The 22,255-nt window shown below is 43.6% G+C and overlaps 1 protein-coding gene across 2 annotated transcripts in view; it reads left to right on the forward strand.

Annotated features, from left to right (window-relative positions):
* Positions 1–22,255, forward strand: part of KCNMA1 (potassium calcium-activated channel subfamily M alpha 1) — a 466,431-nt gene that overhangs the window by 300,756 nt on the left and 143,420 nt on the right. For both annotated transcript variants that reach the window (XM_066600372.1, XM_066600373.1), the window contains exons 11-14: positions 10,885–10,990; positions 17,196–17,278; positions 18,057–18,126; positions 19,895–20,050. In XM_066600372.1, the coding sequence (XP_066456469.1) occupies positions 10,885–10,990; positions 17,196–17,278; positions 18,057–18,126; positions 19,895–20,050 (415 nt within the window). The remainder of the gene's footprint in view (positions 1–10,884; positions 10,991–17,195; positions 17,279–18,056; positions 18,127–19,894; positions 20,051–22,255) is intronic.

Below are 22,255 nucleotides of genomic sequence, written 5' to 3' on the forward strand. Positions count from 1 at the left end.
CAGCAAGCCCCCACAACATTGTCACACTTCGATGGCCTGCCCGCTTGGCAGATTTATCACAAACAAAACATATATGGGAACATCTGGGATGCCAAGTTCCACAGTTTATAAGTTTGCACAATTTAGCGGCTCAGTTACAGAAAATGTGGAGTAATATATATGCATCCATTACCCCGTATCACATGTTGTATCCAAGCTATAGTCAGCCCAGCAAGGTACTTGAGCCCACATGCCCCCATATCACATTTTGTATCCAAGCTAGAGGTGGGCCCAAAAAGGTATTAGAGCCCCCATTCCTGCCCTTATCATAGCGTGTATCCAAGATAGTGGTGGTACAACAGGGTACTAGTCTCCATGCCCGTCCATATCACATCTTCTATCCAAGCTAGAGGTGGCCCAACAGAGTACTAGAGCCTACATGCCCACCTGTATCACATCTCGTATCCAAGCTGGAGGTGGTACAACAGGGTACTAGAGCCTCCATGCTCGCCTGTATCACATCTTGTATCCAAGCTGGAAATGGTACAACAGGGTACTAGAGTCTCCATGCCTGTCTGTATCACATCTTATATTCAAGCTAGAAGCAGCACAGCAGAGTACTAGAGCCTCCATGCCCACCCTTATCACCTCTTGTATCCAAGCTAGTGGGAGTACAACAGGGTACTAGAGCCCACCTACAAGGAGTCAGTTTTCCACAATAAATGATCATTTCGCTCTGATATTGCAATCACTTATATCAACGTTGCAATCACACAGAAAGTTTCATTTAATTCCAACAACTTCTGGGGGAGGGATGTCTTTGACAAAGAGTGTATATAATTTCCACTAAAATGGGTTTTATTGTGCAAAAGTGGAAAAAATATAAAATCTTTTTTATCTTTGTAATCATACTGACCAGCAGCAAAAATGTATCATGTCATTTATGCTGCATAAACAGTTAAAAAAAAATGACAGAACGCATGCGTTTTTTCTCCCAGCCTTCAAAAAAATGAAAAGCTATACAATACGTTATATGTACCCAAACTTCAGCTTGCCACACAAAAAAGTAAGCCCTCATACGGCTATGTTGACGGAAAATTAAAAAAAAGTTATTGCTTTTGAAAACTGAAGATGAAAATAAAAAAAGCACTGCGTTCTGAGGCCCAAAATAGGCCGCATCACTAAGGGGTTAATGTTATAGGGTTCAAAAGTGAGATAACAGGGAGTCCAGGGAGGCATGTTTAATTTCACTGGGCGCCCCTTTCCAGTATTGTGTCCCCACGAAGTTTGCACGCAGCAGCAACTTGACTTTCTGCATGCACTGCTTCCATGGACATGAATTGGAAATGTGTGTGTAGAAAGAGTTAAGCAGCTTCTGCACAAGTATGAAGCATGGCTCCCCGAACTCCCCGTTCACTTAACTTTAGTCCTAGAAAGTAGTGTATGGGGCTCAAAGGTGATGACTGCCCCTTTAATAAAACAAATATGTAAGGTGTGTGTGTGTATGCAGCAGTGCTGTGTGTGTATAGTCTATATGAAGCAGTGCTGTGGGTGTATAGTCTATATGAAGCAGTGCTGTGGGTGTATAGTCTAAATGAAGCAGTGCTGTGGGTGTATAGTCTATATGAAGCAGTGCTGTGTGTGTATAGTCTATATGAAGCAGTGCTGTGGGTGTATAGTCTAAATGAAGCAGTGCTGTGGCTGTATAGTCTAAATGAAGCAGTGCTGTGGGTGTATAGTCTATATGAAGCAGTGCTGTGGGTGTATAGTCTGTATGAAGCAGTGCTGTGGGTGTGTAGTCTATATGAAGCAGTGCTGTGGGTGTATAGTCAATATGAAGCAGTGCTGTGGGTGTATAGTGTATATGAAGCAGAGCTATGTTTGTTTTACTGTAGTATGAAATTTGTGTTCTGCAGAGCTGTGTGTGTCTAGTGTACTTGTAGCAGATTTGTGTATGTGTATAGTTGTATGCTGTGGTGTTGTGTTTGTAATGTGGTTTGCCAAATGTAATAAGGGAACTCCTGTGCGCCATTGCTTGAATGGTCAGAAAATGACGACACATAAGCTGACAGAGATTTTTTTCAAAAATGGCTCAGTCTGCAGTAGGAACATAAGGAACATAACAGAAGTCATACATACCTTCCCCTCTCTTCCTGCTCCCAGGTTCCCACCACTGGTGTCAGTGACATCATCACCGGCTCCCACCACTAGGAAGTGAAGACAAATAAATAAATCTTGTTATTTGTATAGCGCCAACTTATTCTGCAGCAATTTCAGGTTATTTATTGCACCCTCCCCACCAAGTTGGATGCTCATTAGAGATGAGCGAACGTACTCGTCCGAGCTTGATACTCGTTTGAGTATTAGCGTGTTCGAGATGCTCGTTACTCGAGATGAGTACCATGCGATGTTCGAGTTACTTTCACTTTCATCTCTGAGACGTTAGCGCGCTTTTCTGGCCAATAGAAAGACAGGGAAGGCATTACAACTTCCCCCTGTGACGTTCAAGAACTATACCACCCCCCTGCAGTGAGTGGCTGGCGAGATCAGGTGTCACCCGAGTATAAAAATGGGCCCCTCCCGAGGCTCGCCACAGATGCATTCTGACAGAGATCAGGGACAGTGCTGCTGGTGCCGGAGCTGCTATAGGGAGAGCGTTAGGAGTTTTTTTAGGCTTCAAGAACCCCAACGGTCCTTCTTAGGGCCACATTAACCGTGTGCAGTAGTGTGGAGGCTGCTTTTTGCAGTGTTGCACTTTTTTTTTTTTGTATATCGGCCGTGCAGAGCATTGCGTCCTGCAGTAATTTTACATTGTCCAGGGCCAGTAGTGGTGAGGCAGGGACAGAAGACATATTTAGTGTATATAGGCAGTGGGCCTTTCCAAAAACATTTGGGAAAAAAAATCTATTTGGGCTGCCTGTGACCGTCCTCAGTGTACTGGGTCCCTGCTGGGGGTAGTTGTCCTAATTCATACGCAGCCAGCTAAGTGTTACAGCAGGCTTGCGCAAAATTCTTTCCTGCCTCTGTGTTGCCTCTTACATCACCGCTGTATTCCTGTCCACAAGTGTACTGGGTCTCTGCTGGGGGTAGTTGTCCTAATTCATACGCAGCCAGCTAAGTGTTACAGCAGGCTTGCGCAAAATTCTTTCCTGCCTCTGTGTTGCCTCTTACATCACCGCTGTATTCCTGTCCACAAGTGTACTGGGTCTCTGCTGGGGGTAGTTGTCCTAATTCATACGCAGCCAGCTAAGTGTTACAGCAGGCTTGCGCAAAATTCTTTCCTGCCTCTGCTGTGCGTTCCGTAAGCGAAGTCAGCCTCCAACCACAGGCCAATAAGCGGCACATTTAATTACAGCGTTCTGTTTCTGCACTACTGGTAATACAGCATGCTGAGGGGTAGGGGTAGGCCTAGAGGACGTGGACGCGGGCGAGGATGCGGAGGCCCAAGTCAGGGTGTGGGCACAGGCCGAGCCAATGCGGTGGCCAGGGGTAGAGGCAGGGCCAGACCGAATAATCCACCAACTGTTTCCCAAAGTGCCCCCTCGCGCCATGCCACCCTGCAGAGGCCAAGGTGCTCTAAGGTGTGGCAGTTTTTCACAGAGATGCCTGACGACCGATGAACAGTGGTGTGCAACCTTTGTCGCGCCAAGATCAGCTGGGGAGCCACCACCACCAGCATGCGCAGGCATATGATGGCCAAGCACCCCACAAGGTGGGACGAAGGCCATTCACCGCCTCCGGTTTGCACCACTGCCTCTCCCCCTGTGCACCAACCTGCCACTGAGATCCAACCCCCCTCTAAGGACACAGGCACGAGTGCCTACCGGCCTGCACCCACACCCTCACCTCCGCTGTCCTCGGCCCCATCCAGCAATGTCTCTCAGCGCAGCGTCCAGACGTCACTAGCGCAACTGTTTGAGCGCAAGCGCAAGTTTGTCGCCACGCACCCGCACGCTCAAGCGTTAAACATGCACATAGCCAAATTGATCAGCCTGGAGATGCTGCCGTATAGGCTTGTGGAAATGGAGGCTTTCAAAAGCATGATGGCGGCCCCACGCTACTCGGTTCCCAGTCGCCAGTACTTTTCCCGATGTGCCGTCCCAGCCCTGCACGACCACGTCTCCCGCAACATTGTACGCGCCCTCACCAACGCGGTTACTGCCAAGGTCCACTTAACATCGGACACGTGGAAAAGCACAGGCAGGCAGGGTCACTATATCTCCCTAACGGCACATTGGGTGAATTTAGTGGAGGCTGGGACAGAGTCAGAGCCTGGGACCGCTCACGTCCTACCCACCCCCAGAATTGCAGGCCTCAGCTCGGTGCTGGTATCTGCAGCGGTGTATGCTTCCTCCACTAAAACACCCTCCTCCTCCTCCTCCTACGCAACCTCTGTCTCGCAATCAAGATGTGTCAGCAGCAGCACGTTGCCACCAGTCGGTGTCGCGCTGGGTGGCAGCACAGCGGTGGGCAAGCGTCAGCAGGCCGTGCTGAAACTACTCAGCTTAGGAGAGAAGAGGCACACGGCCCACGAACTGCTGCAGGGTCTGACAGAGCAGACCGACCGCTGGCTTTCGCCACTGAGCCTCCAACTGGGCATGGTCGTGTGTGACAACGGCCGTAACCTGGTGGCGGCTCTGCAGCTCGGCGGCCTCACGCACGTGCCATGCCTGGCCCATGGCTTTAATTTGGTGGTTCATCGCTTTCTGAAAAGCTACCCACACTTGTCATACCTGCTCGGAAAGGTGCGCCGGGTCAGCGCACATTTCCGCAAGTCCAAGACGGACGCTGCCACCCTGCGGACCCTGCAACATCGGTTTAATCTGCCAGTGCACCGACTGCTGTGCGACGTGCCCACACGGTGGAACTCTACGCTCCACATGTTGGCCAGACTCTATGAGCAGCGTAGAGCTATAGTGGAATACCAACTCCAACATGGGCGGCGTAGTGGGAGTCAGCCTCCTCAATTCTTTACAGAAGAGTGGGCCTGGTTGGCAGCCATCTGCCAGGTCCTTGGAAACTTTGAGGAGTCTACCCCGTTGGTGAGCGGGGATGCTGCAATCATTAGCGTCACCATTCCTCTGCTATGCCTCTTGAGAAGTTCCCTGCAAAGCATAAAGGCAGACGCTTTGCACTCGGAAACGGAGGCGGGGGAAAACAGTATGTTGCTGGATAGTCAGAGCACCCTCAGGTCTATATCTCAGTGCGCTGAGGAGGAGGGGGAGGAGCATGAGGAGGAGGGGGAAGAGACAGCTTGGCCCACTGCTGACGGTACCCATGCTGCTTGCCTGTCATCCTTTCAGCGTGTATGGCCGGAGGAGGAGGAGGATCCTGAAAGTGATCTTCCTAGTGAGGACAGCCATGTGTTGCGTACAGGTACCCTGGCACACATGGCTGACTTCATGTTAGGATGCCTTTCTCGAGACCCTCGCGTTACACGCATTCTGGCCACTACGGATTACTGGGTGTACACACTGCTCGACCCACGGTATAAGGAGAACCTTTCCACTCTCATACCCGAAGAGGAAAGGGGTTCGAGAGTGATGCTATACCACAGGACCCTGGCGGACAAACTGATGGTAACATTCCCATCCGACAGCGCTAGTGGCAGAAGGTGCAGTTCCGAGGGTCAGGTAGCAGGGGAGGCGCAGAGATCAGGCAGCATGTACAGCGCAGGCAGGGGAACATTCTCCAAGGCCTTTGCCAGCTTTATGGCTCCCCAGCAAGACTGTGTCACCGCTCCCCAGTCAAGGCTGAGTTGGCGGGAGCACTGCAAAAGGATGGTGAGGGAGTACGTAGCCGATCGCACGACCGTCCTCGGTGACGCCTCTGCCCCCTACAACTACTGGGTGTCGAAGCTGGACACGTGGCCTGAACTCGCGCTGTATGCCCTGAAGGTGCTTGCTTGTCCTGCGGCTAGTGTCTTGTCAGAGAGGGTGTTTAGTGCGGCTGGGGGAATCATCACGGATAAGCGTACCCGCCTGTCAACCGACAGTGCCGACAGGCTTACACTCATCAAGATGAACAAAGCCTGGATTTCCCCAGACTTCTCTTCTCCACCAGCGGACAGCAGCGGTACCTAAACAATACGTAGGCTGCACCCGCGGATGGAAGCTACGTTCTCTCTCACCATCCAAAACGGGGACATTTCTGCTTCATCAATCTGTGTCTAATATTCCTCCTCCTCCTCCTCCTGCTCCTCCTCCTGAAACCTCACGTTATCACGCTGAACGGGCAATTTTTCTTAGGGCCACAAGGCTCACTCATAATTTTTCTAAACAATTTTTAGATGTTTCAATGCTCTGAAAAGCGTTGGAACTTTAACTTGAACCAATTTTTCGTTAAACTGGGCTGCCTCCAGGCCTAGTTACCACTTAGGTAACTGCGCAGGGACACTTTGGTGTGCGCTGTGGACACTGCGTCGTGCGAGGGGGGAGGGGTTGGGCAGCATGTTACCCAGGAGAAGTGGCAGCGGAGTGTCATGCAGGCAGTGATTGTGCTTTGTTGGAGGTAGTGTGGTGCTTAGCTAAGGTATGCATTGCTAATGAGGGCTTTTCAGAAGTAAAAGTTGTTGTTGGGGGGGGGGGGGGCCCACTCTTGCCGCTATTGTGGCTTAATAGTGGGACCTGGGAACTTGATATGCAGCCCAACATGTAGCCCCTCGCCTGCCCTATCCGTTGCTGTGTCGTTCCCATCACTTTCTTGAATTGCCCCGATTTTCACAAATGGAAACCTTAGCGAGCATCGGCGATATACAAAAATGCTCGAGTCGCCCATTGACTTCAATGGGGTTCGTTACTCGAAACAAACCCTCGAGCATTGCGAAAATTTCGTCCCGAGTACCCGAGCATTTTGGTGCTCGCTCATCTCTAATGCTCATTTTACCAACCTCGGAAGGATGAAGGCTGCTGAGTCAACCTTGATCTGGCTACCTGAACTAGGCAGGGATTGAACTTACAACTCTCAGATCATAAGCAAGAGCTTAGGACTACATTTCTGCTGCCTTAACAATCTGCACCACAAGAGGCTCATTACATCAGCAAGGACCCATCAGCCGAGGAGGGATGTCTGTCTTCCACTATGCTCATACAGCAGGACAAGCTGTTTTTTTTAGAAAAATTGATATCTCAGATAATACATTTAACTTTTATCCTCCATTTCTACACAAGAACACCAAAGTTAGTGACAGTAACCTCCCAACCGCCTGAGACCACCAAAGAAGTTTTATTCCTCATAAAAGATGTTTTTCTAATTTTCTGCTGTGTAAATCTGGCGGTGTCCTATGGTACGAAACCTAGGGTAAATAATAATAATAGCTGTAGAGACCCTTGCTCTGGAGGCCAGTGAGGTGTCCAGGAGTCTGTTGGACTGTTTGTCAGTGGGCTGTACATTGTGCAGCATGGACCATTTGCCAACTTATTGCTGGAGAGTGAAAATGAGTTCAGACATATTAATTACATAGCTGGAATCGTCTATCCAGATATCCAAGCATTATTGTAGTTCAGGAGGTTTTCATGGTGACAGATTTGCATTAATAAAAAGATTATTAAAAAAAATCAATCAGTGCACATGGCTGTATTTTAGCTCCGTTTTGGACATGGCCCTAATCCGGCTGGTCTCTACTGAGTCATACAGAAAATGGAGTGCAAATCAGCAGGAGCATTGCTTCTAGGTGAGAATTTCTCCATAAAACAGTATAAGGTCTGATGGAGTCTTACAACAATGCACAGAGTCTGAACGCCTCCATACTAAAGAACATTATCATACATGCTCAGTACTGAAGAGCCATACGACCCAATGCACTACATACAGGCTCCGGACATAAGGCTCTGTCTCCTGCACGGGCCCTTAGACTGTAATACCAAGGCACATCCTGAGTATAGTTGTGCTGATTGTGTTTCACAAACTCAGTGCTGCTCTCATCTACATGATGGCCTTAATAAAATAGATTAGTAGTAGCCATCTTCCTAGCAGAAACCCCAAACACACGACAATACGTCATTACACATCACATCTCTTCTGTGTACTGGCCGTTACCAAACTGATGGCATATCCTAGTGATTGGTCATCACTTTATGAGAAGGGAATACACCTTTAGGATATCAATTTCATTGTATATAATACAGCCACATACATTTTAATATGGAAAGACACATTTATAGCGCTCAGTAAATCTCTACATATTTTTGTGTATCAACTTCAGATCTTTGCAACTTAGAAGTTAAATTTTATAATTACTTTTTTATTCTCTTTATATGATTGTGGTATTAATATTTTATTGTGGAAATCTCTTATTTTTCCTTAAGAATCAACAGTCATCTCAGCTAAATAAATGAAAGCATGAAATAATTGTTTTATTTCTATGAGTCAAAAAGCTCAAATACTTATCATCTAGTTCAAATACAATCTGATGCAGATGCAATTAGCTTTGGGTCTAAAGAAAGTGAAATCCCAGACTGCCCAACGTGCAGCATTATTGCCTTAAGGCAGAAATTAAAGGAGTTTTACCATAAACTTTGTTACTTATCCACAGCAATCAGACCCCTAGCCATCAATAAATTTGTGGTCTTTGTTTCCCCTGTGTGAATGAAGTGGTAGGGCGCATCGTGACTACCGCTACATTGACTCCTATGGGACTGATGATAGTAGCCATTGAATAATAGTCTTGCATGCGCACTACTACTCAGTGGTGTAACAAAAAGGGTCACAGCAGTCGCAGTTATGACTGTGCCATATAGTTCAGGGCACCCAAAGGCTTCCCTACCACATTACATATCAGGTCCTGACACTACTAATTTGGGTTCCTCTTCTCTATGTACTCCATGAGGATAGATAGTAGTGGACAACTGTTGGGAATATGGTACACAGTGATTGCAGCAGTAGTGCTCTCTTCAAGAATGGAAGTAGTAACTTCCTAACTTGTAAATACAGCTCTGGATATGACTAGAGCATAAGCTACAGTATGCTGTAACACAGCTATAACAAGATAAGAGCCGCTGCTGTGGAGATCTGAATTCATTTAGGGTCTCTGAGGACTAATGTAGGGATCTATATTCTGGAACAGGGGTCCGAATTAATTTAGAGGACTAGAGTCTCAGTGAATCTAGAGGTCTGGGGTCTGAATCAGTTCAGGGTTCTGAAGTCATTTTTGGGCTCTGGTCTGTGGTTTGATGTCTTACATGTACTTTCTTGCTTCTTTTTTTTTAACTGCGACTCATTTGGCATTGTGCACTTCACTGACGTCCATATATATGCTGGAGGGGGGCATTTAAAAGTTTGACATGGAATCAAGCACTCTTTATTTATGCCGCTGCTACCACTCTGTTCACATAGTACTTGGAAACCACAGTTCTTGTGATTGGTGGGGGGTCCCTGTGGTGAGACTCCAGCAAGCATACCTTTGTGGAGAGGTGATACATGCTGTTTCTGGGAAAACCCTTTTACGATCTTCCTTATCCCAGTTATATCAATTCCCTCCATCAATTTAACTTCAGACTTTTTTATAAGTTAGGCCCCCTGCACACAGGCGGAAATTCCGCAGCTGGATTTGCCGCAGAATTTCCACCCCTGGAAGCTGCCATAGGATTGTGTTAGAAAACGCAATCCTAGGCAGACGGCCGCGATTGGTCCGCGTGAAATCACACGCGGAAAATAAATCGCAGCATGCTCTATTTCTGTGTGGGGCTCTGCGAGCCCCACACAGAAATGTCACTCCCCAGCCGCCGGCTCCGCTCTGCGCATGCGCCGGCTGGCCGGCAGCCGGCACATCAAAGAGCCGGAGCTGCAGGAGCAGGTGAGTGCTGCGCTGGTCTCTGCAGGGGGTCAGGTCCCGCAGCGATGATTCTCGCAGCGGGATCCGACCCGGCCGTCTGCAGGCGGCCTTACAACTAGAAATTCAATTACAGAAGACATAAGCTCCAACTCATTCATTAATGTCTCTTACGGGTTTTGCATCACACACTTATTGTGATATTGTTGTTATAGAAAAATGTTATAATATAGTATCTCTTTTACATAAAATCGATTCCTCTCATTCATTCTGTAGTTGTTGGAATTAATAGTTGTGCTAGATATATATATATATATATATATATATATATATATATATATATATATAACCTACGTATATAGCAAAGTTCAAGTTTGTGATAACGTTCTGCGACAAGTTATCTTCTCTTGAAGGGGTTGTCCAAGTTATTCATTTTTTCAAAAAGAGGTTTCCCATGCAACAATATAACAATCAGGCATATACTCAACTTCCCTGTTCCCCACTATGTCCTACATTGCCGCTTTGGGTCTCCATCATGATGTCATGTTTACAGGCTGCAGCAGCCTGTGACATGCTCTATACAGGCTGACTGCAGCTTGTAAACCAACGCCGGCACGAAAGATCAAGCAGTTGGAGATGCAGAGAGCTGGAAAGAGGTGAGTATATGCCTGTTTGTAGTGTTGTTAAATGGGGAACCTGTTTTTGAAAAAGAAAAAACTCAGACAAACCCCTTTAAGCCATTGAAAAGCTATTGTCATTTGCTAATTTGATGAATGCCATTGAGGCTTACACCATAAGATATCTCACATATTGATAAGTAACTTCAACTATAATTATGTATTAATAATGATCTTGACATAAAGAGCAAGATATGTTCCTGGTCATATTAAGACATTTAAGGTACATTCTCACGCAGCAGATTTTTTTGTAGACATTTTTATGCCTTTAAATCAATTTCATACATGTAAATAGGTCAGTTGGTTAAATTCTGCAGCGGCGTTCAGATGATTGGGACAGTTGCAGAAGTTCTTGTAACAAATCTTTTGCATGTGTATATACCACAGTCACACAATTGTTAGAAAGTTGTAATTTGTATTCATCCTCATCAAATCATGTTTTGTATGTTTTTTCTGCAGCATATCCCCCAACTTGGAGCTAGAAGCTCTCTTTAAGAGGCACTTTACTCAGGTAGAATTTTACCAGGGATCCGTCTTGAACCCCCACGATCTTGCAAGAGTTAAGGTAAAAGAAGATTCTACTCTAACAGAATATTTCACAGTCATCAATAAGTTCTGGGAGAGGAACACGTTTATCATGTCTGAGAAATATTGTAGTAAAACACAAACATGTTGAAGATTGAAACTTATTAGGAGGATAATTTTACAATAACTTATTTTGTGTTTTGCTCCATTTCACAGAGATTTTCAGGAAATAAAACATTGCTGACCTTACCTTAAAGGGGTTCTGCCATTAAGAAAAAAATTGTATACTTACCTATTTCTCCCCAGGCAGCCTTCTTACCGCATCTTCTTTTCAGTGATCTTCTACTGGCTCCTTCATTCCCCCTGATTACCTCACTGCAAGCTGGCTGGATCCTCTTCTTCCTGTATTATAAGGTACATTGCTGGTATTCTGTTTCCTGCAGGTCAGTCAATCCGGTCACTAGTGACGTATCGTTTAGTGCCCAGCATGGTATGCCTGCTTTAGCACAACTGCACATGCGCAAGGTCTCACCGCTAGTGTTTCATATACTTTATGAATACTTGCAGCGAGACATGAAGCATACGCAGTCGCAGCAATAGCCCGTGCTAAAGCAGGCTCCCTAGGATTCGGCATTCCCTGCTAGGCAGTGAACGCTACGTCACTAGTGACCGGGTACACTGACTCGCAGGAAGGAGAATGCCAGCAATGTACGTAACGTCACAGGAAGAAGAGGATCTGGACGTGACCTGGGGAACTGCAAGAGCAAGGAGAAGATCGGCGAGGAGAGGATGCGTTAAGAAGACCTATGGGTAAAGAATAGGTAAATATTGATTTTTTTTTTCTCTAATGACAAACCCCCCTTTAAGATAGACCACTAATATGAGATTGGTCAGGATTCGACCCCCTGACTATAGTTGATCAGCAGGATGGGATTTGGGCCATCAATGCACTTTTCCTGAAAACCCATATTCCCACCCTGCACTGCGCTGCAGTTCTACACTTTTTTTTTTTTTTTTACCGTACAAAAGCAGTATAACATAAAACAATATAGATTTGATATGACCATAATTGAACCAACCCGGAGAGTACAGTTACAATGTCATTTATACTGTAGGATGAGTGCTGTGAATACAGAACCCTTCTCTCCTTCTGTAACATATATAAAGGTTTCCCTCATGTCCCCTCTCCCTTCTCTTCTCCTGTAACATATATAAAGGTTTCCATCATGTCCTCCTCGCCCTTCTCTTCTCCTGTAACATATATAAAGGTTTCCATCATGTCCTCCTCGCCCTTCTCTCCTCCTGTAACATATCTAAAGGTTCCACCATGTCTACCATCCCCCTTTTCTCCTTCTGTAACATATACAAAGGTATTCATCATGTCCCTCCTCTCCCTTCTCATCTCCTTTAACATATATAAAGGTTTCCATCATGTCCCCCCTACCCCTTTTCTCCTCATGTAACATATATAATGGTTTCCATCATGTCCCTCTCTCTCTTCTCTCCTCTTATAACATATATACAGGTTTCCATTATGTCCCCCTCTCCCTTCTCTCCTTGTCTCTATTCAGATTAAGTTATTTAAGTCTTTCCTGACAAGTTTTGTTCTTGAGACCTTCCATCATTTTTGGAACCGGTCTTTGGAGTTGTTTTATTTTACAGTGTTTTTCTGTAGGTGAGATCTCCAGAACTGAACAGAGTATTCCAGATGTGATCTTACTAGGGAGCTATATAGCAGTTTCACGATCTGCCTCTTTCTACTGTTTAGACCTCTAGCTATGCAGACTTGCACCCTACATGCATTCTCTGCTACCTGACCGCACTGTGGACTCATTTTGAAGCTGTCAGAAAATAATCTCCTGAGGGGTTTATCACACAAGATACATTCTAAACTGGACACTCACACACATTCTGTTGATCAGTTGAAATCCTAGTGGGAGCACCTCCAAAGATCATACACTCTGTATTTTGTGGGATAACTTTTTTAATTAGCTCTTAGGAATATTTTGGCACAATAAAAGCAACAATAACGAAATTGTAAAGTCTATACATATCAAAGATTGTTGATTTCAGTTAAATCCAAAAGGTTTCTACTGGCTTAGAAAACGTAACACATGCACAGAACCTGATAACTTAACATGACATTTACATAGGTGTACAAAGTAATTACCATTTGGTAAGAGTATCCTCTACAGCGGAGGTACCCAACCTTCAATGCATTCCTGACATCCCCAGTACATGTATGTATGTTGGTTATCATTGTATAGTATAGGTTTCGGAGCCAAGCGGGTCTTTGACACTTGACACCTAGTTGCAACTGCTTGGATCAGAGATAACGTCCATTGGGGCAGTTAATGCTTAAGATGCCACTGTCAGTTTTAACAGTGGCATTTAAAGGCTTCACAGATTGAGAGGGGGCTCCCTCTGTCACTTGAACAGCTCACCCGCAACCAAATCACAAGCGGCAATTCAGTTGTCATGGTGGGTGTCTGCCAGTTGTCATGCCTGCAGAAATACAATGTACTAAAGTTTTACAGTATATTGTATTAAGATTAATTGATTGCTACTTAAAGTTCCCTATGAGGACAAAAAAATTAAAGGAAAAATAAAAGGTTTAATTATTAGTAAATTTTAAAAATATAAATGTTTAATAAAATCCTCTTTTCCTAGTGGTTACATGAAAAAATAAAAAATTGGTACAGCCACATCAGTAAAAGCCCAATTTATTAAGGTGTCACATTACTAACCTTACACAGTGAATGCCATCATGAAAAAACACAATGCTAGAATTTGTGCTTTTTTTTGGTCATCCCCAACTCCAAGAAAAAAAGTGAATAAAAAGTTATCAAAAATTATAATTTCCTTATCCCTAACCTCATAAAAGTTAAAAACTTACTTTGTAACTTTCAGACAAGATAATGGACAACTATGTAATAGCAAAGTGTCGTATCGTAATTGATATGTATACTTGTTATTGTTTTCTTCAACAATAAAAAAAAAAAATACAAAAAAAAAATTATGTACCTTAATAAAAACTATAGCTTGCCTTGCAAAAATAACCCTCACACAGCTGAATTGACAGAAAGTATAAAAGTTATGGGGGTTTAAAGATGGCATGAAAAAATAATAAATTTGATATTGTTGTAATCATACTGAACCACAGAAGAAAGACAACATGCCTTTTTTATTGCACCTTCAATTGCTTTTCTATTTCAGTCCACTTAAAAATTTTTCTACGTTTTCCAATACTTTATATGATATATTAATGGTACTATTGTAAACTACAACTTGTTCCACAAAAAACAAAGCTGTTTCAGTGGAAAAATTAAAAAGTTTAGATTTTTTGGGGAGTGGGAAGGAAAAATGAAAACAAAAAAAAGCCCCATAAAGGGCTGCAATGAGAAGGGGTTAATAGTTTGTGAGTCACATTTACCTTTAACAGGTGATCAGGGGCCACATTTAAATCAATTATGTCAACATATTTGTAACCTCTTCCTACTGCAGCCCTTTTTTTGTTTTTCATCTCCATTCTCTCCTTTCTACTTTCAAGAAGAATCCTAACAATTTTCATTTTTCGGCAATGTAAGTACATGAGGGCTTGTTTTTTGCGGGACAAGTTGTATTTTTCAGTGGTAGCATTTTAAAAGTTTTCCAGGATATAAAAAAAAGATTATGCAGCCTTAGGCCTCGGTCAGACGGGCGTTTTTTCACGCGATTTGCGCATGCGATCTGCGCATATTTAGAACCATTGCTTCGCAATGCGATCAGTCACATGGCCGCTTTTTATGCGGATGTCCGATAAATTATAGGACACGAGGAATCGCAGATCGCGCCTATCTGCGATTCCTTGTGTTCTATATATGCGCTCAATGGGGCCGGCGGCAGCAGCGCCGACCCCATTGAGAACATATACTACAAAGCTCATTCTCCTCTGCCACAGCTGTAACAGCTGTGGCAGAGAAAAATGATGTTCTCCCATTGAATTCAATGGAGCCGGCAATACAGCCGGCTCCATTGAAAGCAATGGGCTGCCAGCGAGCGTGGGATAAATTTTTGGGAAGGGCTTAAAAATATAAGCCCTTCCCTGAAAATCATCCTAAAATGTGTAAAAATAAAAAAAATATATATACTTACCTTGTCCCTGCAGCCAGAGTTCAGCCGCAGCCGGCCGGCAGTTCTCCTGAGCTGATCTGTGTAGTATTCAGCAGCCGGGGATTTAAAATCCCCGCCTGCTGAATGGGCTGCCTCTGATTGGTCACAGCCCTCACCAATCAGAGGCAGCTCTCACTCACCCATTCATGAATTCATGAATGGGTGAGTGAGTGCTGCCTCTGATTGGCTCAGCGCAAGGACCAATCAGGGGCAGCTCTCAGCTATTGAATTATTTTTACACATTTTAAGATGATTTTCAGGGAAGGGCTTATATTTTTAAGCCCTTCCCGAAAATTCATCCCGCACTCGCCGGCAGCCCATTGATGTATTGCTGGCTCCATTGAATTCAATGGGCGAACATCATTTTTCTCTTCCACAGCTGTTACAGCTGTGGCAGAGGAGGATGATGTTTGTAGTATATGTTCTCAATGGGGTCGGCGCTGCTGCCGCCGGCCCCATTGACCGCATATATAAAACAGAAGGAATTGCAGATAGGCGCGATCTGCGATTCCTCCTGTCCTATAATTTATCGGACATCCGCATAAAAAGCGGCCATGTGACCAATCCCATTGCGAAGCAATGGTTCTAAATATGCACAGATCGCATGTGCATGCGCAAATCGCACGAGAAAACGCCCGTCTGACCGAGGCCTTAAAATAACCTGTTCATTGTGCTTGTTACCGCTCAGTCACTCACAGGCTTCAGTGGTGATTCTTTGTGTGTCTATTGATGGGGTTGTGTGAGGGCTTGTTTTTTGCAAGGTGACCCATAGTTTTTATTGGTACCATTTTGGGGATACATATGACTTTTTAAATATTTTTTTTGTATACAATGTTTTCTTAGAGAGGGGGTGACAAAAAAAGCGCAATCCTGCCATTGCTTACTTTTAAAAATAATGGCATTCCCTGAGCAGAATTAATAATGCAATATTTTCATAAATTGGACTCTCTCTTGGTATATTTTCTATTTATCTTTTTATAAGACTGGGGAAAGTGTTTTAACTTTTTATATTTTTGTAACTATTAAATAAAAATTTTCACTTATTTTCAATTTCCTTTTAGCCCCCTAAGGGGACTTGAACTTGCGATTGTTTGCTTGCTTATACGGTTTATTGCAGTAATAGTATTACATTGTACTGCATTCAGATAAGCATTCTAATAAGATGCATCACTGAGTGCTGAGGGCCTTAATAAGCTCCTTGCTGCCATAACACCTGAATGACACCCTGCTCAGGACATCTCAATTCCGATCAGGACATTTTAATGCTGTTATCAGAATTGACAGCAGCATTTAAATGGATAAGTATCAAAGTTATTGATTATCAGTCACAGATGTTGTGGGCTGGTGTCAAAAACAGCTGACACTTGTATGTGGAGCAAGATCAGCTGCTGAGTTCGCACCATACGAATGCCATACCATCACGTGATGTACAATGCCCAGAAGGGGTGAAGTGTGGAAGGGCTCAAAATTCTGAAATTTCAAGTTATAGATAAATATAGCAGTTTGAAATTTAATCCACTGGTATTGAACCATGAAAATTGTCACTGTTCTGGGGATTGGATACAGATACTGTATATCTTCCTTACCTTTCCTCTTTGCTGATTATGTCCAGATTTGTGTGTTAAGAGATATGCAGCTTTTCAAAGCAGTATGATTTTGCGCCGCTCCCACACAGTGGTTGTGAATTATGTCCTTCCAGCTTTTTGAGAGCACAGTGCAATATTGGATTGAAGTAGTTGCATGATGAATGCAGTCCTTAATCAAGTTAAAGATTAGGTAAAGTCCAACTCATTTGTAGCATTTCTAGTAGATAACATATTATACCAAGTGATTATAATAATTCAGGACTCTAAAGGCAAGTCACAGAGCAGGGGGCCACGACCCACTTGTGGCTCTGCAGCCACTGGTTGGGGACCACTGCTCTACAATGTCGTTAGACCTTCCAGACTGTATGATGCTCCCGTGGGCCAAAGTTCTGACCCAATAATAGGCCCCCACAATAAATAGGGGCAGGGGTGAATTGATGCATACATCGATTATATTTTGCATGGAATCAGCAGCACATAACAATTTTCAATGTTTTCTTTTGTCAGATTGAGTCTGCGGATGCCTGTCTAATCCTTGCAAACAAGTACTGTGCTGATCCTGATGCAGAGGATGCATCAAACATAATGAGGTGATTTGCCATATAATGCGCATGTGCTAGATACAAATGTATCATTTTAACATAACACTTAAGGCCAGCTGCACACCGACCAGTCGCAGCAGAATCTGACCCTGCACTCGGCCGGAGTCCGCGTGGAAGTCTTTTTGTTGTACTGCGGATGGTCCGAACGGAAAGCTGTCAGACATATGCAATACAGATTTTTTTTTTAAAATCACTGCTTTTCTAGCGGCTTTACTGAATGAATGAATCCCGATGAATCTGCAGCCTTTCCGCAGGCGGTCTAACACCTGGCACAGAACATTTTTTGGCTTTTTACTAGCTTCTTAGTGACTTTTTTGTGGTAATATAAGATAACTTGGTTCTACATATCAGCTTTGGGTTAAGAATAAACTGTATATGAATAGCACTTTTATTAGTGTATATTCATAGTATAAATTAGTGTACATTTATAATTTCATTGCAGACATTTCTGTGTTGATCGGAAAGACCTACTGTAATTCAGACTTCCGTAATGCAACCACATACAGTATCACAATTTTAGTATCTATATTATGGTCACAAATCCAGGTGCGATCACTGGTCTAATGACCCAAATTTACAATTTCACATCATAGATTTCTGTACTTCTGCTCATTCAGACTCTTGGTCGAGCCAGAATTGACAGCCACATTACAGCCGTCTGATTGGTGGCGTAATATAACTCCCAATTTCTGGCTGAACTAGCCAGGGACGTGCAGTGATGACCATAGTAGACATAGTAACCCTTTTCTTACACTTTATATTACAGAGTCATCTCTATAAAAAACTATCATCCAAAGATACGGATTATCACCCAGATGCTGCAATACCATAACAAGGTGGGACTTTAAAGTGAATATGTTTAATTATCTGGTTTTATTTTAGAGTCACCCTGTGATAGGGCTACATAGCAATATTCTCCATGAGAAACAAGGCTTGGGAGTATGGTAACTTTTTTGTAGGGTGATAATTTAGTGACAGCTGCAATCCATAGGAGTCGCATGGAAATCAAGTATTCATCTGCAGTACAGCTGTAGTGCAATAGTTACAATTGGAAAGCTGCTCTACAAAACATTACTATGCAGGTCAGAAGAATAAAATCATCTGTGGGAAAACATATGAGAATAACTTATTGTTTAATTCAAGAACATTAATTCTAAAGTATTTATCATAATACGACAGCTCAGAATGCCTGTCGGAAGCCGCTCTCCGTGTATTCTCCGTTTCCTGTAGAGTGTGCGTGTTGTAAGCACTTAAAGCATAACTAAACATTTCAGTTGTGTGTGTACACAAGGAATAACAATATACTGCATCTGACTATTATATGTCTTGTATCCTGCATTTTATTTAGCCATATTTCCTTCTGCAGGCTCAATTTTTAATTGTCAGTTTTCTGTAAACTCAGCTCCAGAATGGGGTGGCGACTTGTTCGGGCTCCTGCACACTTGCGTTTTTCTTGCACGATTTTTTTTAACGTGATATCGCTGAGTTATTTTCATGTGATTGTCAATGGGACTTTCTAATGTTAAAAACGCATCGCAACTTGGTGCTTTGCAATTTTTGTGTGATGCGTTTTTAACCTTAGAAAGTCCCATTGACAATTGCATGAAAAATTGCAGCGATTTCACGTGAAAAAAATGAGCAAGAAAAACGCAAGTGTGCAGGAGCTCTTACTGTGATGTCTACCATACACCGCACAGATAGGGGAGCATGACATCCTCTCCTTTAAACGTCTGAACGAGCGGGTGATGTCAACACTAGGTTGTTAGCGCTAGCACAGAGCATTTAGACAGGCAGATCACCGCTGAGTTCTTGCTGACTTCTCGCTCAGCATTTCACATTCTATGTATACACTGATCGGAGAGCATTTACACTCAGTGAGAAGTCAGCGATCCAGCAATGATTTTTCTGTTGGTTGATGCTCGGTGGCCAACGAACTTTAATCGAATAGTGCATGATGGCTGTGCATTTAGATGCGATGATTATCAAGCACATTTGTTCTTTTGAACAAATTTTGCACAATAATCGTCCAGTGTAAATGGCCCTTTACTGTCAAGGACATTATACAGCAGTACTGAGCAGTGCAACTGTGAATGCAGCATTGAAGTGAGCTAGAAAACATACAAGGAGCTGCAGCAGCAGCAACCTTTAAACAGCTGCCTCATCCTTGTCCCCCTCTCCATATACTTATATGGGCTGCAACCGTAATCAGTATATGAACTTCTGTGTTCAGAATTAATCAATAACTTTAGAGAGAGTGATCAGTGCAGGAGGCAGGGAGGAGGAGAAGTGGCTGATAAACAGAGAAAGAGGCATTTTCCTCTAATAAGATATATTGCAAAGTTTGCACTTATACTGCTAATTTATGGGAAAAATGCAAACAAAAGTTACTTATTGCCAACATCCCTAGATACAGACACCTATATATAGTGAAGCCGTAGTTGCAGTGACCACAATAATAAGCATTAGTCCAACAGTTCCAAACCTGAATAATGCAGTCTCTGGATCACGCTGATACCCTCCGTGCCCACATTGTATATTTATGGTCCAAAGAAGGCAGGGAGGGCTGACCTGCATCCTCATCCCATTTTTAAATTATCTTTCCAGGCTCATCTGTTAAACATCCCGAGCTGGAATTGGAAAGAAGGAGATGATGCCATATGTCTGGCTGAGCTGAAGCTGGGCTTCATAGCTCAGAGTTGCCTTGCACAGGGCCTGTCCACCATGCTTGCAAACCTTTTCTCTATGCGTTCTTTTATAAAGGTAAGGCTTCAGAATTGTTTTTCTCTTTGTGTAGAAAATTGGTATTGATGTTCTCATTACATATTATCAAGCAGACGGATAGGGATTGGTTAGGTTGTGTGCTAGCTGAGGTGGCAGCACCTCAGTTGGTTTTCATGCTTAACCCCTCCAAGCGGGATACCGACTTTGCTGCGGGTCCTTAAACCATTACACATTCAAATAACCTGGCTGGTGCTGCACAGGGCCAGGGAGCGATACCTGAGGGTCTCAACCGGTGTGCGGTCGAGGGACAGGCTGCAGGTCAGTGCAGGCAGCAGACAAAAGTAGAGTTCGAAATACAGAGCTTAGGTCAGAACAAGGAAAACATGAACAGGGCTTGATCACAATGGTTAGAGACCAATTGCTTAGTCATCCCCCCTAGGGGGTAGATGACTCATTAAATGGGTGCAGGAATGTGATTGGATGGAGTCAGGTTAGGGGAGCGCACACTTGCCCTTTATGAGGAGGAGTGGGAGCCCTATTGACAGAAGCCTGAGAGCGAGCAGACAAACGGCGTGTAGAGCGAGAATGACAGTGATGCCTGACCGCAGCAACAGGTGAGCGGGATGAGCGGTGGCAACGCGGTGTGATGCATATATCTTTGTGCACAAAAGAAAATACTTTAGACCTCAAATAAATAATGCACTCCGCCTAATAAGAGAAAGAATTAGGTTATTATTTAAAGGGGCTGTCTAATTACTGGACAACATGAACCCTTTAGTGCACACTGTGCGAAAAGAAAAGGAGCAGTGGTCACATGACTTCCAGTAACATCAGCAGGAACAAACACTGGGACCACAGCGGGGCTACAGCACTGGATCGCATTGGGAGGGTCGTGGCAGGGCTTCCTAGTATTCAGGGCATCTGCAGAGCCGCTCTTTGCTCTTTTCAGGGTGATTGCTCTGCAGAGTGATATAGTTATTAAGGTTATCTAGGGAAAGTTGTGCCCATTCCCCGTCTGTTCTCCCCCCAAGAGGACAGCTCCTGTTGACAACCACCAATATATATGATGAATTGTGCCATGAACTATGGCCGGTTCTACATAAGCGGTAAGATGAAACAGATTTATCACCAGCCTTTATCGTCACGGAATTATTCTGTGCTACACTGAGTATTTTTATGGCTGTGGTGCAGATCTTTTTATACATGTGTTATTGTTGGCGTGACACATGTGACATTTATTAATGTCTTTGTTTAACTTGCTGGATTTGATAACTTTATGTATTTTCGTGTTTTGTCAAAGCACCATATATTTTAATCTTATCTTAGTAAAAGTTATGTTTTAACTTGGACATTATTCACCTTCTCCCCTCTCTGTAGGATCCATGCCATTATTGTAAGGGTTCTTGCTGTCCTGGCAGTTTAACCCCTTACATGCCGCAATCAATAGTTACTGCAGCATGTAAGCGGATGAAAGGGGGAGGGGATCCTTCTGTAACCCATTTGCATCCCGTAATGTGATCACAAGGCACCAGTGGGTTCCCATGGTAGCCAAAAGCCTGACGAAGGCCTCTATCTCTGCCATACAATGCAGCCTATTAGGCCCTGCCTCCTAAAGAGTCTTAAAAAGGCTACTATCATAGGCATAGCAGAATGTATTACATAAGTAATGCAGTGTACTATCCTACTGAGGGAATGATCGTATCTTAAAATCCCCTTCAGGGACTAAAAAATTGCATCAAAAAATTTTCTATAAAGTTTTAATTTAAAAAAAAAAATCCAGTTTAAAAAAATACACATTTTTTCCCCATAATCCCCCTTTTTAATTGAATTACGTAGCCCTATTTTTTTTTTTAAAGCAACACATGATAGGTACTACTGTGTTTGTAAGGACCCAGACAATGAAAATATATTGTTATTTATTACGCATGGTGAACGCCATATAGAATACTTGTAAAAAGTAATAGCAGAATTGCTATTTTTATTTTGTTCATCACAATAAAAAGCAATCCAAAAGTCAAATAAAAATGTTCTGGGTCTTAGGATGCAGCGATGAACATTCAATTGTTTTTCTTTAGAAACATATTTTAACATGTAAAAGTAGTACAAAAATTTTAAAATCTCTATAAACTTGCAGTGATAAGAAAGTTATCATGTTATTTTTACCAAGTTGTGAACACTAAGGATGAGCGAGTATACTCGCTAAGGCACTACTCGTTCGAGTAATGTGCCTTAGACGAGTATCTC

The sequence above is a fragment of the Eleutherodactylus coqui genome, chromosome 4 (genome assembly GCF_035609145.1).
Source record: "Eleutherodactylus coqui strain aEleCoq1 chromosome 4, aEleCoq1.hap1, whole genome shotgun sequence".
In the NCBI taxonomy this organism is placed as follows: domain Eukaryota; kingdom Metazoa; phylum Chordata; class Amphibia; order Anura; family Eleutherodactylidae; genus Eleutherodactylus; species Eleutherodactylus coqui.